We start from the raw sequence: 15,107 nt of genomic DNA on the forward strand, positions 1-15,107 counted from the left end.
ACACCACACATGTACAAACATGTGCACATACCACACACGTGTGCACGTCGTCTCACGACAGATGACAAACACGCTTAACCGATATCTGGAATACCTTTGCATATGGAAAGTTGAATTGTCCTTGACTTAAAAACTGCTTTCAAGGCTTTCACACTTACCCTCAAGACAAGAATGCTGAGAGAAGGAATGTGAAGTCCCGTAAGAGCGGCACTCCAGCTGAGTGCAGGGCCAGGCTGAGCTCGGCCGCACGGCCGTCCTTCCCAGGGCATCTGGTTCTCCCTAGCGGGGCTGCAGTCCGACCTCGGGGCAAGGTCAGCTCTCCCTGTGCCTCACCCGCCGCCCTCCAGCCTGAGCACACAGCGTGCACAGAGCGGAGGGTGCGTTTCCCGTTCGGGGATCTGCTCGTCTAGCGGACGGGCCTGGGCTGCACAGCAGGTGAGTGCCCTGGCGGTCGGGCCAAGGAGACCTGAGGGCCGGCAAAGACGAGGCAGTGTTTACATTTTATTTTTCTTTCGGCAGGAGGGCCCTTTCCGCAGGGAAGTGGCGCAGTTCTGCACGTTCTCTTGGTGACGGGCCTACATCTGTCTCTGCTTGTGCTTTGGGTTCGTCTTGCAGTAGATGAGCCAGCGCCCGCGCCTCTTCACCCGGTAGCAGTCCCTGCAGCGCTCCTTGATGACGCCCTTGGTCTTGAACCCCAGCGCAAGCCGCAGGCCGGGCAGCAGGCGGCCGCGCAGCCCCGCGGGCCCCCACGCCCCGGGCTTCGCACCAGCGGCGCCCGCAATGCGCAGGGGTCCGGGCAGGAGAGTGGAGAGCGCGCGGGGCACCGCCGGGGGCGGCCTGCGACGGAGCAGGGGGCTCAGGGCGCACGCCAGCAGCCTCGTCACAAGCACGGACGCCATGCTGCGCCGAGTCTAGGGGGACAGAAGAGCGGCCCTTAGGTCCTCGCGCGCGAGGCAGAGCTTTGCCCACAGGCCCCACCCCCGCCCCTCCGCCCGCACGCTGCAGCCCCGGCCCCGGGGGTCTCTGAGGGCCGGGGACGCGGCAGGAAGCGCCGGCCCCGGACGTGCCCGCCGGCAGGGGACAGCACGTAGGCGGCCCTTCTCGGCGGCAGGGTCCGGGGCGCGGAGGGCCTGAGGCCGTGGCGCACCCAGGGACCCCCGAGGCCCGCACCAGCTGCCTCCCCGGCCCCCCGCCCCTCGCGACCCCCGAGACCCCTGACCTGAGAAGGCGACCACGGCGGCCGGCAGCACGCCTCGCAAGCGCCTGCGCAATGGGGCGGGGACGCCGCCGCCCGGAGTGTCCGCCAGAAAGAAAGATGGCGGCAGGATCACGTGGCCATCCCCAAGGTGCCGGGCGCCGAGGCGGAGTCCCCAGCGCGCCTGTGACCTCCACCTGGGACACCTTCCCGCCACAGGGTGCCAATGATTTTGGAGGATGTCAAAATGGGAACGGAAATAGATATCTAGAATGCAAAAGAAATCACAACCAACTAGACATTTTTAGAAAACAGACGAATACCGAAGTCAAAACAAAATCTAGAAGAACTCACTGTTTGTATTCAGTGGACATCCTGGGGGAAAGGAGGCACGGCTCAGGGAAGCAGTGGAGATAAGCAGTCGTCCTAACTAGTTGCAGTTAAATATCTTTTTTTCCCCCTCCAACCTTTTATTATGAAACATTCCAATAAAAGCTGAAAGATTCCGGCGAGCCCGCATCTACCCACCGCCAGAGCCCACGACGAACTCAGTACACCTGCAGTTCCGTGTATGTGTCGCGAACCCACCCATCTGCTGTCCGTGCACGAAGGCGACCTGCTGACGACGGTCCACCGGCACGCCCCACCACGACACCTGCCCAGGTGAGCTTCGGGCCTGCCTGTGGGTACCCGTCTGTGGGCATCCTTCCGTTCCGAGAGGTTTTCAGTGCATCTAGTCTCTCATCACCTCCACCTCCTGGAGTCCAGGCTGTGGGTGCATTCAGCTCCTGGGGGGTCACCCCAGCTCTGAGTCTACCCCCCATACCCACCGCCCTTGTCCATCTGGGCGCTGGCCCCGCGTGACTGACCCTCCTGACCGGTCTATTAACCGGTAGGCAGTTCGGGGAGGGAAGCGCCGGGACAGCGAGCCGGAGTGTGCCCAGGTGTGCTCTAGAGCAGGGGGCCTTCGGGGCTGATCTGCATGGGGGATGACATTGATTGTGCTTTACTGGTTGCTTCAATGGAGCTCTGCTGCAGAAATCCCAAAACATGCTGTCCCCGTGGCCACACAGAAGTGCGCACTGCGCAACGTGAAGGACTTACAGTTCGCTCTAGGCAAGGACCCTTCACTAATAAAAACATTCTCTGTGTAACCCCCCCATGATTATTACCATCGAATGTGAAAAGTGCACCTTCATTTTCCATCCTCCCCTGTCCCACCCCAGGTAGGAATCACCCAACAGCTGCTAAGTGCTAACGTTGCGCGTAAAATCTCCCGCCTTTTTCTAACTGAGCCCCAGCCCAGCCGCGGCACCTGCAGGGCTGCACTAGCCCGCGCGCACCGCGCCTGCGCGACTCTCCAAAGCGCTCTAAATCCCGGCCGCGAGGGCCCTGCGAAGCTGTGCGCATGCGTCAGCGTGTCGGTGCGCCGGGTCAGGGGTCAGCCCACAACATGGCGGCGGCAGTGACCTTCTGCCGGCTGCTGGGCCGGAGCGGCAGGGCGGCGCTCAGCCTGCCCCGGGGCGCCAGGTGTTTGGCGGTGCGGACGTCGCCGACCGGGGAGAAGATTACGCACACCGGGCAGGTAACTGCCGCAGCGTGGAGGCCGCCCTCCATCTCGGCTCCCCGTGCCTCCGGTGCCTGCGGCCGGGGGACGCGCTGGCCGGTGGGCAGGGTTCCCGGGGACGCGGCGGCTTCGCGCCGTGTCTCGCAGGCCGAATCCGGTGCCAGCCCCGGCTCAGGCTAGGGTCGAGGAGTGTCGGGTCTCAGGCTCCGACAGGCGGGGCAGTGAGGGCGTACCGGTCCTCGGCTTCCGCCCGCTCCAGAGTGGAGCCTGCCGCCCGACTCGTACTTGTGCCGCGCTCAGTGGTACTCGTCACGTCTCGTCTGAAACGCCAAGACGGTGTTAAACTGTAGTCAGAGGCCGGCAGGTGACTGAGGAACCCATGTTATCCCAGTGTCGCCAGTAGGGCTTTGAACTGCCGCCCGGGGAAGGAAGTCGGGGGGCGCTCCTCTGCCCCGATTCGTCTCTGCCCTTTCCAGCTCCGCCTTGCTACCTTGCCATTCACGGTGTTGCCCCTTCTCACCTTAGGCGTCTTGCCGGAATACGCCCCTGTTACACAGCCATCCTTTGTCGCTCCTGTGTTTGATCCCGAATGGCCGCAATGTTCAGAAAAACACTTTCCTGTAATGTTTACTATTGATATTAAGTGACTTCTTTCAGAATTAGGCTGCAAAAATAATATATGGTCTTTTTTTTTTTCCAGGTTTATGATGATAAAGACTATAGGAAAATTCGGTTTGTGGGTCGTCAGAAAGAGGTAAGCGAGAGATCTAGTAAAAGAGAGGTAGGCTTTCATAAGACCTTTATAGAACCAATGAGAAGTGAAAGTTAATATATAGCCTTAAATTCTCAGATTGTGAGCCCCCGAGAAGCTCTGGAATTCTGCATTTCTTAGAAATGTCTACGTGTCTACATTTGTTTTGTTTTGTTTCCTTCTGAAATATATAAGATGACATCTTGTAAGTGTAGTCTGGGTTTATGTATAAATGGGAGTGGGCTTTTTCTTTTTTCTTCATTTCTGTGCCTTATACCCCTGGGACCCTCAGATTAAAGGAAGTCACATCAACTTTTAAAAATTACTCTTTCAGTCACCTTTTGGGGTATTTTTCTCCTATTTCCTGCCAAACAGACGAGGTTGTGTTCTTACAGGGACTGACACTCCGGAGCTGAACCTGGCAGGAGGACTGTCCTGCCCTGATTGGGTGTGTCCCACCATGACTGCAGGAGAGAGGGTGCTGATAGTGGTGTCCTCCACCTACAGGAGCCTGTGCTCTTCCTAATTCCTCTCTCACCCGCGCTGCCAGATCCCCAGTCTTCGTGCACGTTGGTTCGGGTGGTCTTCCATTTCTGAGTCCTTTTGTCCTCCATAGTCCCCTTGAGCCCCTCCTTCCCTCAGTCAGCCTTCTTCTTACTCCTCAGTGTCTTAAGTTGTGTTTCCCCTCCCCTCTGATCTTGGTTACATAGTTCATTCTTAAATTCTCATTTTCTACTTCCATTTCTGCCTTGTGGGTGTCGGGGGTAGGAGCAGGCTGGTGGAGACAGAGTTCAGTGGCTGGGGGGGAGGTGGGGAGCAGATGGGTCCTGAAGCCTCAGGGTCGCCCCTGCAACCTGGCCCCCAGCTCCCTAGCTCAGCAACTCTGATGCTTTAGCAAGCACCTGAGTCTGTCCCAAGCTCCTCTCTGCTAGAGACTCTGTGTGGCCTCTGGTTTCTGACTGCCTTAGCAGGGGCAAGGGGAGCAACTTAAAACCAAAACCAACCGAACAAAATCAGAATTAGCGAAGCCAGTGAAGTGTGAACAGAGGAGGCAGAGCTGAAGGTGTCCGCTCACTCAGGTCCGGAACCCATCCTGGCTCCGGGTCTCTGTGGCCTTTTCCTGTTTGACATCGTGAGTGTCCTGGGGGCAAATTTTCAAGTTGTAAAGGTGCAAGGCATGTCAGTAAATGAGTTGTCCTCTGGCTTTCATTCTCTTATGACAAAAATTTGGCATTTAGTAGTACTGTAAAACGGTTTGGGTTTCCCAAAGACATTGTTTTAGAAGACTTTTACGTGTACTGAAAACTTGGACATGATGTGCAGAGGGTTCCCCTATGCCCACCTCCTGCCAGGCAGCCCGTTACTAACATCTTGCGTTAGGGTGCTGCGTTTGTTATGAGTGATTACTTTGAACACTTGATGGATGTTGATACGAGCTCAAGTCCGCAGTTTATGTTGGGGTTCACTCTTTGTGGTGTACGTTCTGTGGGTTGTGACAAACTCATGTCATGTGTTCACTGTTACAGTATCACACAGAGTAGTTTCCCTGCCCTAAAAATGTATTGTGCTCCACCTATTCATCCTTTCCTCCCACCAACCTCTGACAACCATGGGTCTTACTGTCTCTCTAGTTTTGGTTAGTTGTATTTTAAGAAATCCACCGAATCTCAGCTTAATCTGAAGAACAAGGAGAACGGGAAGCTAGATAGCTGAGCTGGCTTTTGCTGAGAAAAATGGAAAGTATCTGTGTGTGGCTCTTGGCCACTCCTGACCAGACATGCCTGATAGTCTGCAAAGGAATCTGTGTGAGCCTGTGACGGGATCTTCCCAAGAGGGGACACTCACGTGCTGAAGAACAGGCCACCCAGCTCCCACCCCTCAAGGAGGGGACAGAAGCCAGGCCTGCCATGGTCCTCCGTGAGGCAGAGGGCTGGAACTGAGCAGATATTCGTCTGAAGTTACAGAAATAGTTTCATTGACTTTGTGGTCATACGCATCAAACGAAAAGGCACACGTTTCCTGTCCTCTAGTGGAAGAGCTCGTGTGGACAAGCGACCACAGTGGGCAGTGGCAGTGATGGGGACAACAGTGAGAACAGTAGCGGTGCTGTCTGTGTCACCTCGCAGCTGGGTGTACTCATCTGGTTTCGAGCATGGCTCCAGGTCGCTCTGTCTGACCACGTCCGGATCTGTGCAGCCCCCAAGCACTGCCTGCCTCAGTCGCTGACCTCACCGGGCTGAGGGTGCCGGGTCCAAGCAGACAAGCCGCTAGAGAACCCCCCCCGCCCCAGGGAGCCATCAGCAAGCACGTGCCTTATTCTATTGCTGCTGGGTTACTGTGACTGGGGCAGGCATCATTTGTAGGTTTTAAAGATGCACAATTAGGCAGAGAGCCCAGGACACTGGGAGGCCGAGGTCCATTGAGTACAGCTACCCCCTGCCCTCCACTTTCTGCAGTGATGCTCTGCCCCAGTAGGAATACCCTCGCCAGCTGTGGGGCTGGTGACCCCCGCTGCCCGGAGTGGGCATCCATCCGAGGGAGGGTGCCCTGGACATTTCCTGCCCGTCTTAGATCCCCCCCACCCCCCCACGGCTGGCAGGCGAGTCTGGTTATGACTCGGTCTCCCCCGCTGGGCCCCTTTGTTCTTCAGTAGCAACTTGAAGGTGCCACCCACCACCGACCTGAGGGGTGGTCCCTGTGGTGCCGATGTCCATGTGACCTGCTGTGTTTGTTGCAAGAACATGAAGCTTGTCCACCTCAGAAGAGTCTGGGGATGTTGGGGATGGGAAGCGGGAGCTGCGAGTGCTGGAGAGAGGAGCTTGCGGACCGGGTGTGTGCCCGGTGGCTTCGGGGCCCACCCAGGAGTGAAGAGTGTCCTTGAAGGGCTTGCTAGCCATTAGCTCGTGCGGCCTTGCTTCTCCTGGGACGTGGCAGAGCAGACCGCTCGCCTGGTGAAGGGACTTCTCCGCTGAGGTGGCCCACGCTCCCCAGGCAGAAGCTTTAGAAAGCTTCTCGGGTGTTAGCCAGGATGGGGAGCAGAGTGCGACCCTGAGCGTCTCATCCCCTGCTGGCTGGCGTCTGACACGGCACCTAGCACACAGCCATCGGAACCGTCGTGACGCGAAGGTACACGTATGCGCACGTGCACATGCACACACACGCGTGTCTGGAAGGTTCGAGAAGGCTGAACGAGCCAGCGGGATGCAGTGCTGCCCCGGGGATTGGGAGGAGGGTCCCTGCGCTTCAGGTGCAGGCAGGGGGCAGCAGGCGCGGCTTAGTGCCAGGGGCCGCCCCGCCCACATTTGGAGAGATGGCTCCTGCTGAGCGGCAGTGGAGCTCGGGGTCGCTCCCTCCAGGTGGGGTTCCCTCCTCTGCGCCCACAGTCCCCCCCGCGCCCCCGCCCAGTTTGCAGCCCTGTGCTTAGCGACTCACGCAGTAGAATTCCCCACGGACTTTCTTTTCAAGGCCCGCCTCCTCGCTGGTCTGTGAAGGGTTTAACGAGGATGGTTTCCTGTGTCTGTCTGCTTGTCTTCTGGAAGGAGCAAGCACATGCCTTTTAAGGCGTATTTGGAGACTGGGGAGTTGTGTTCGCGGTGGCAGGCTCTTCGGCATTTCCTGGGCACTTTGTCTTCTGCGTTTCCCTTCCCAAGTACATCCTGTCTGCCGTGAGAGTGGGGTAAAGGCATGTGCGTTTTAAATAAATCTTCGGGTGATTAGGAGCCACAGACCTTTGGCTTCCCTGGGGGGCGTGGACTGTCAGAAGTCTGTTTACCTCTCGGATCCAGGGGGAGTCCTTGAAACTGAGTTCCTGAAGCCCAAGGTTCAGACGCTGGTGGCCCTGGCGGCGCTGAGCCTCGGGGTCTGTGCCTTCCTCTCTCGCTTTGGCGGTTCCCTGTGTCCGTGCTTGTCCTCTCCCTCCAGAGCACCTGCGAACACTGCCGTACAAAAAGCCTAGGAGGTATTTTTGAGCATTTTCTCCAGATTTGTGTTACAAATTAATTTGGATGAAAACCGCAGTTTTTATTGTGATTGAAAAATTATAGTAGTGTGTATATACACGTATGTTCAGCTAAGTATAAATGTGGTATTATTATTAAAGATACCTGATAGTCTAAATAATTGGGCTTTTACTTTATTTTAATTCTGTAAATTTTCATAAACAGGGTTAGCACCTTACAGAACGTTGGTTACTCAACTAGGATTATTCTTCCTTTTTGTGTAGTTTTAATACTATTTTGTATAGTCCTGTATTTTATGTTGTACTTTTAATGGATTTGATCTCAGTTTGATGGATTAAACTTTCCGTAAGAACTGTCACTTCCAAAACCACGAGTTAGAATAACGTAACAGCTTACTGACAAACGAATTTGAACCTAAGTATCTTTATGCCCGAATCAGTTGGCCATCAAGAGATACATAAAAGGGTAATTTCCCATTCGTTACGTTGGTGGTGCGTCAAGGACAGCCTAGAGCCATGGCGCAGTTTAGGGCGTGTGGCTCCGTCCGCCTGAAACCCACTGTGCCGACAGCCGAGGCAAGAGCGTGGGGTGCTGTGACGTGTGTCTGCGTTCGTGCCCTCGCGAGGTCTGGTGATGCTCTGCGGCCTTCCTCGGTGAGGGCGGCGAGACGGAGCCCTGAGCTGTCACCTGCAGTTGGCTGCTGGACACCTGCTGGCTCCCGGGCTTTTCATACGCCTGCGGTTGAACCGAACCCCGGGAACGAGACGTTCATCGTGGAAGGTCAGGGTCACCCTGCAGCTGAGTGACAGGGGCAGTCCTGTGTCAGTCTCGGGTGTCAGCTGCCCTTCCCGTGGGAGATGACGGTCTGACTGCCGTGATGGGGCCCGGGGGTTTGTCACTTAGGTAGACGCCGTCCTGTGTTACACCCTGAGGCTTCATTTGTGTGATGTGTGGCTCTGTGTGCAGCAGAGGGGAGTGGGCCTTCCCTCCGTCCGCAGCCCACGTAAGGTTCGGGTGTAAGGGGAGCGGCCGGGCCGTCTGTAGGGGCCACTGTGCTTGGAGGGGCCTGTGGGACAGCCCGGCCTCCCTGCCCGGCCGTGTGGCGCGTGCAGCCTGTCGCCTCTAACGTAGCCCTACTTCCCAGTATCCTCCCGCTGTGTCTGTGGGAATACAGCTTCACAAAATCATGGTCTGTAGCTAGAAACCTTTTTAAAAGTAATTAAATTTTCCCAGAATGTCCACGTTCTGTGGGTCTGGGGCGTCCTCTGTGTTGATGGCAGGTGAGGCCATCTGTTTCTGCGGAAGAGTAAGGGGCTGGGCCACGCTGGGTCGCGTGTCCTCTGGATGGAGTCTGCTGGCTTTAGAAAAACCATGCACTTAGGTTGACTGTGCCTTTCTAACTTATTTCCAGGTTTTATTAAAATTCAGATGTCCCAGCCCCCCTTTATTTGTAAAGATTGATCCATGCCCGATCCTTGTTTCCTAGTCTTCTCTAAGATGGGGCCTCTCCGTGGAGGTGGGGCTCTGGGCACACAGGGCGGGCACCCAGCTGGGCCCCGGTGGCTGGGACTGCCCCGCACGGCAGTTCTCACTGTTAGGTACGCACAGCGCTGAGGTTCGTTCTCACCAAGCAGATGGCAGAGTAGCCTGGGCAGCCCTTACTTCTCTGTGTGTAGCCTCTGCTTCCTGTCTTGTTTGCACACGGCGTCACTCCCCGTCGTAGCTGCAGGGACGTCTGCCAGGAAGTGCGACGTTCCCCCTCTGATGGCATTCATCCCGTACCGTGTGCTGCAGTCAGATGACCCTCCAGCTTCCAGAAGCGGGTGCCTTCCCAGATGTGGTCTTGCCGTTGTTTTCCACCCTGGGTGGGTTGATGGTGACCCTAGGTCTGAGGTGCCATCAAGCGAGCTGCTCCTTGGGAGCCCGAGTGTGGGACACAAAGCTCTCTCTGCTGACGGCTGAGAGCGTGGTCAGAGCATGACTGATTGCTGCGGACGGCTTTGGGGAGCACAGACTGTTGGAGCAGGGAAACGCCTCTGGATGTCCTTCCTGGATTTGCGTGGCTCTCCGGGGCGGGAAGCTGCAGCCTGTGGTGTGGGCTGGCCCCCCGTGGTGGGACACGGGAGTCGGCTCCATAACTGTGCTGTGGGGCACGTTGGGGGCCTTTCCCTCCACACACTCACATGCACACACGGATGCTTTACTTTCCCAGCTTGCCCAGCCTCAGGAGCTTGGTCTCCTTGGCCTTGGCCAGAGATGGCCTCTGAGTGCCTGGCTCACGGCAGGTCACATACAAGCGAGACAGGTCTCCTGGCCTGGGTCCCCTTTGCCACAGTAGCTCGTTGTAAGACACATTATTTGCCCAGCCAGGATGTTTGAATTGCTGTTTAACAAAACAGAGTCCACGAAGTGGAGGGGGTAGAATCATGGTCATCCTGTGAGCCCATTCTGATCCAGCGGTTACCAACCAGGAGACTTCCCAAGGCGGCCGTGCTGGTTTCTGCTCAGATCCACCCACACCCTGCTCCCCGCCAACGCCAGCCATCTTGAAGCAGGTCGCCGACGTGGTTCCGTTGCATCGGGTTCCCCCGTGCGTACGGATCCCCAGGAGGTGCTAACGTGACTAGAGCATCAGTATCACACTGGAGATTACAGGGATCTTTAATGGGCGGTAAATATTCTTGATTGTGTCATAGTAAAAAAATTTTTTGACTCAGAATACAGGTAAGCTTCATGCGCTGCAGTTGCTGAAGTGTCTATGTTTCTTTTAACTTTTAGGTGTCGCCCCCTCCCCCCAGACACATACAAGCTCTCCCTTTACCTCCTTGGAACTCACCTGTCAAAGGACCCGGGTCATTTTCTCCTGTGGAGTCGCCCACAGCTGGGCCCTTCGTGGGGTTTGGTGCCGTCGTTCCTGGGGTGTGGAACGGGGTTGGCTGTGGCAGCTCCGTCAGGTCCGACTCGTCAGGTCCGACTCGGGTCCTCTGTGCTGAGGTTACTGCGTGGCGGCTTAGGGCGCTTCCGTCGAGGCGTGGTGCGGGGTCCCGGGCGGTGGCCGAGCGTCTCCGCACGGGGCTGAGGGCGATGCCGGCTTCCCACTTGCGGAAAGGCACTTTGGTTAGCCTGAAGGAAGTAGGAATATCTATTCTTGCCTTTTGTTTACCAGTTTTTAAAATGAGGTCATTCCCTATGGCGAGGTATTTATTGGATTTTAAAATCTGCGAAATCACAGATTTCAGCATATTTGTTGGGTTTCAGTCCCTGCAGTTGCAACCCCGTCGTCCCTCCAGTGTCCCGGGTTGTCCCGTATTGTCCTGTTAGGTGTGGACGTGGCCGTGGGCGTCTGCCAGAGCTTCCTTGCCCCTGTGACCGCGGAGGGGCCTCTGCTGGCGGGGACAGTCAGCCCTGGGCGCCCGTCTCGTGTCACTCCTCCTCACGTGTCCCAGCAGGCGGAGCGAGGCGTGGGTCCGGGAGCAGAGCCGGTGCTAAAGCCGCGGTACAGTGCGAGGGGTCTGGTCTGCGCATTAGGTACAGGCCAGGGGGGAGTGCGTGTAGTCCGGTGTCTGCACGGTTTCTGTAAGTGTGAAATTGTATCCAAATGGAGAGTTACGTGTGCGTGTGTATGCGTGTATTATGTGTGTCATTTGAAGATCCGCAGCAATAACGGACGAGAACGTACGGAATGTGCCTGTGCTGGTAGGACCTGGGAGTCGGGGGGGCATCGTCTACATAAGCTTAAATTCCAGGAAGTTATCCAGCTCTTGTGCTTGGCTACATGAGTTTTTCTTTCCATCTTATTCCAGGTGAATGAAAACTTCGCCATCGATTTGATAGCTGAGCAGCCCGTGAGTGAGGTTGGAGATCGTGTGATTGCGTGTGACGGCGGCGGGGGGGCTCTCGGCCACCCGAAAGTGTACATAAACCTGGTACCGTGTCACCTGTCCTTGCTGCCCTAGTCTAAGCTGTCCCGTTGCGTGTGGCCCCTTGCAGTGCTGGCTCTGACCTTTCCTACAGACCACGCAGTAGGGACTGCGTGAAGGGCACCCTTTCCCCTGGGACGTGCCGTGCGGTGCTCTGGGACATACTCAGTGTTACCAGCACGGACTGTCCAATTCCTTCCACACACACGGGCTCGGTCTTCCTGGAACCTCCTTTTGGAGTCTGCACCCACAGAGCCTTGGAGAGGGGAGGGCCCGGGACATTCGAGCAGAGGGGCAAGCAGGGGCTGAGGCTCAGGCGTGCCGCGGCGTGAACGCAGGGGCGAGAGGTCAGCGGCACCCCAGCGCCCCGTCTGCTGGTGGCCTGAGCGTGCCCGGACCAGACCCCGGCCTGGGGGGTGGCAGGCCTCTGCGCAGCGCTCCACCTGCTCCAGGCCGTTGAATTCTGGGCTCAGGGTGAAACCTCGGCCCTCCTGGGCCAGGGGAGTAGACGGGCACTGAGCTAAGGCCGGAAGACTTGTCCTTGCGGCGGTCCTTTGAGATGACCATGTGTTCTGGGGCCGGAGCCGGGGTTCAGGCCACCGCCCGCGGCTGCCAGCGAGTGTCAGACCCGGGCCCGGTGCCGCGACGGTTCTCAGTTCTGGCGCGACCTCAGGATTTCAGCCGTGTCTAGTTGAGATTGTATTTCAAGTTCTGTGCACACTTTCCTGTCTCATGTCTAAACGTGTTTAGATGGAAGCAGAATATGGAAATGTGAGATCTTTCTTCTCGAATCCTTTCAGGACAAGGAAACAAAGACGGGGACGTGTGGCTACTGTGGACTGCAGTTCAGACATCAGCATCACTAGCACGACGTGCATCGTGGTCCCGGGGGCCATGCGTGCGGGCTGCCCGGCGGGAACGTACAACAGAGCCTCTTGCCGGTGCCGAATAAACGGTGTTGTCATCCTGGATGGCGAGCCACGTGCTTGTTTTTTTCAGAGAACTGACGTTGGAAAATGAAGGTGCACTTACAGGTGCAGACCAAAGTGGGGTCCCCCTCCGGGGCGCGTGCCAGCCCTTCTGCAGCGCGTCCTTGCTCCGTGCAACCACACTCGGTGGCTCAGGGACGGGGGGGGGGGGGGAGAAGGACTGCTCTGATTCTGCAGAGCGGAGGTTCATCAAGCTTAAGGCTCCCCCAGGGGCTGGCGCTGGGCTCAGGCTTCCGTGCTCCGAAAGCATGTGCTCCCCACCCCCCTACCGCTTACCTGCAGTGACACTTCCCTTCTGTCCTCTTGTTTCGGGTGAAATGCAGAATCTTAAAGCCTGGGAAGCATCTGTATTAACAGTCCCATGCAGGCCAGATTCAGGGTAACCTGTGTAGTTAACAGAGCAGTAAGGTAACAGAAGAGTAACAGTAGGACTTTGGAGGGAAGGGAAAGGAGGCTGGGTAGAATGCCCGCGAGCCCTGACACGCGGTACATGGGGTCTAGGAGGAGGCAGTGATGGGGCAACACGAGGTGAGGCGCTCTTAACCCAAGGAGGGAAGGGAGCTGAAGGGAAACCTGCACGGGCCACGCCAACATCCCAGCAAGACTGGTGAGGACACAGCTACGGATATTCTGATTCTAAAGAATTGTAAGCTCCAAACTATAGGGTCTAGAGAAAACTACTTGAGCTTCCAGATGAAAGAACAGATTACCTGATGGAGGCGTTATCAGAACGACATGCAACTTTTCATTCCTAGGAGCTGGAGACAGTGAAGAGCATCACTAGCCTAGAACAGTCACCCATCCTGAGGGGAATGGTTCGTGGGCACGGAGAGTGCACAGCCCCTCCTGGACCCCTTGTGGGGCCAGTGCAGGCCTCGGGGGCAAGGGGAGGTGGTGGGTGAGGCCTGCCGATTGTGCGCCCCAGTTCACACTCTGGACACACTTGGGGGCGCACAGTGGGTCCTCATGAGGCTCTTCCAGCAGAAGTGCCTCTGAGCTAGCGTCAGAGGAGGGGCGTAGGGTGGGGGAAAGGGGCCAAGTGACCCCGGGGTCAGTGTGGGGGGAGCTGGAAGGGGCTGGCGGTCTGGTCAGGAGCAGGATGAACACAGGAGGGACATCACGCGGCCTTGGTGTCTAGGAGCTGCAGAGCCCTGTCTGAGCTGCATCTGAGTGGCATGGGGCCTGCCAGGGGAGCAGCCCTGACCACATGCCTGGACCTGCGGGGGCTGGAGGGCGGCAGAGAGCCGGGACACCCGTGGGGGGGGGGTCCCCTGGCCGAGTTGCTGGTTGCAGATGGGCCTTCTGTCCTGTTGGCCATGATTTTAAACTTGAGTGCATGTGGAGTTCTACCAAACGCTTTCTCCATCTGTTGGAGGGTGATGCTTTTTCCATTAAATATGTGACATTGTGAATTACTCTGATTTTCTAAAGTGAAACCATTCCTTTGCCTGGAGAGGCCCCACTTGCTCCTGGTCTGGAATCCTTTTCCTATGGGGCCTCATGTGGTTTGGGGCCTCCGCATCTACGTTTAGGCTTGGATGAGGCTTTTTGAGCATTTCCTTTTCTCTGTCCTGGGTCTTGGTGTCAGGGTTTGCGCCCCTGGAGCTGGGTGGGGAGCCCTCAGGTTCTCGGCTCTCTGGAAGAGAAGGCGCAAGATTGCAATGACTGACTGACGGGGGTGCTCAAGAGAGTCCTGCGGGCCTGGTGCTGTGGCAGGAAGGTTTGATTTCCTGTGAGCTGCTAGCGCATTCACGTTTCTCCTTGAGCCAGTTTTGGTGCCTTGTATTTTTTTTCTTGACGTCTAGCCGTTTTACCTAGATTTTCACAGGTCCTGGCATAAAGCTGTTGAGAGTGCTTTCTTGACATCTCGTCGGCGCTTCACGATCTGCATTGGCTTCCCCTCCTGAGGGGTTAGTGTGCCTTTTTGGGTTTTTTTCTGGCTGCATCTCTTCAGAGGTTCATTGACCCCTTAGCAGTCTTTGGTTTGTCCATCTGCTTGGCTGTATTTTTGGTTTTTGTTTGCTTAACTTCTGTCCATTACCTTTGATTTCTATGTTCTTGCTGTTTATTTTGAAGTTCTCCTAACTTCTCGAGGTGGTGGTTTTACTGTGTTAAATTTCAGCATTCCTCTTCTCATGAGTATTTAATGCTATGAAGTTCACCCTAATCTCTGCTTTAGCCACACCCCCTCGTTTTGATGGGTTGTATTTTCATTACTCTTCAGTTTTATTTTTTTAAAGTTTTTTATTGTTATGTTAATCACCATACATTACATCATTAGTTTTTGATGTAGTGTTCCATGATTCATTGTTTGTGCATAACACCCAGTGCTCCATGCAGAACGTGCCCTCCCCAATACCCATCACCAGGCTAACCCATCCCCCCGACCCCCTCCCCTCTAGAACCCTCAGTTTGTTTCTCAGAGTCCATAGTCTCATGGTTTGTCATTACTCTTCAGTTCTAAATATAAGTGTGTAATTATTAGTGGCCAAGTAGATGGGAATATTCTGCTCTTAGCAATTTGTAGCCTAGTCTGAGAACATGTTCTGTGTGATTCCATCCTTTGAAATCTGTTGGTTGAGACTTGCTTGACGGTCCATCTCGTGGCTGGCTGCTCTGAGCGCCCTGGCTTGCAGGGGCTGACACCCTCGGGCCGGTGCGGCGTGGCCGGTGGGAGCTGCCCCCAGATGTGGGTTCGGGTGCTCCTCCACCAAGTTCTATCTCTT

General features: G+C 56.2%; 2 protein-coding genes across 2 annotated transcripts; one reads left to right on the forward strand and one right to left on the reverse strand.

Moving 5' to 3' along the window:
- Positions 1-488: 488 nt before the first annotated feature.
- MRPL36 (mitochondrial ribosomal protein L36) lies at positions 489-1,336 on the reverse strand. The gene is made up of 2 exons (XM_036113647.2): positions 1,220-1,336; positions 489-911 (listed from the first exon to the last, which is right to left on the reverse strand). Exon 2 carries the CDS (start codon positions 897-899, stop codon positions 576-578), a length of 324 nt encoding a protein of 107 aa, XP_035969540.2. The 5' UTR covers positions 900-911; positions 1,220-1,336; the 3' UTR covers positions 489-575.
- Positions 1,337-2,598: 1,262 nt separating this feature from the next.
- Positions 2,599-12,363, forward strand: NDUFS6 (NADH:ubiquinone oxidoreductase subunit S6). The gene is made up of 4 exons (XM_036113646.2): positions 2,599-2,780; positions 3,463-3,516; positions 11,276-11,398; positions 12,193-12,363. Exons 1-4 carry the CDS (start codon positions 2,604-2,606, stop codon positions 12,256-12,258), a joined length of 420 nt encoding a protein of 139 aa, XP_035969539.2. The 5' UTR covers positions 2,599-2,603; the 3' UTR covers positions 12,259-12,363.
- The last annotated feature ends 2,744 nt before the right edge of the window (positions 12,364-15,107 follow it).

Source organism: Halichoerus grypus, chromosome 2 (assembly GCF_964656455.1).
Source record: "Halichoerus grypus chromosome 2, mHalGry1.hap1.1, whole genome shotgun sequence".
Taxonomy (NCBI): domain Eukaryota; kingdom Metazoa; phylum Chordata; class Mammalia; order Carnivora; family Phocidae; genus Halichoerus; species Halichoerus grypus.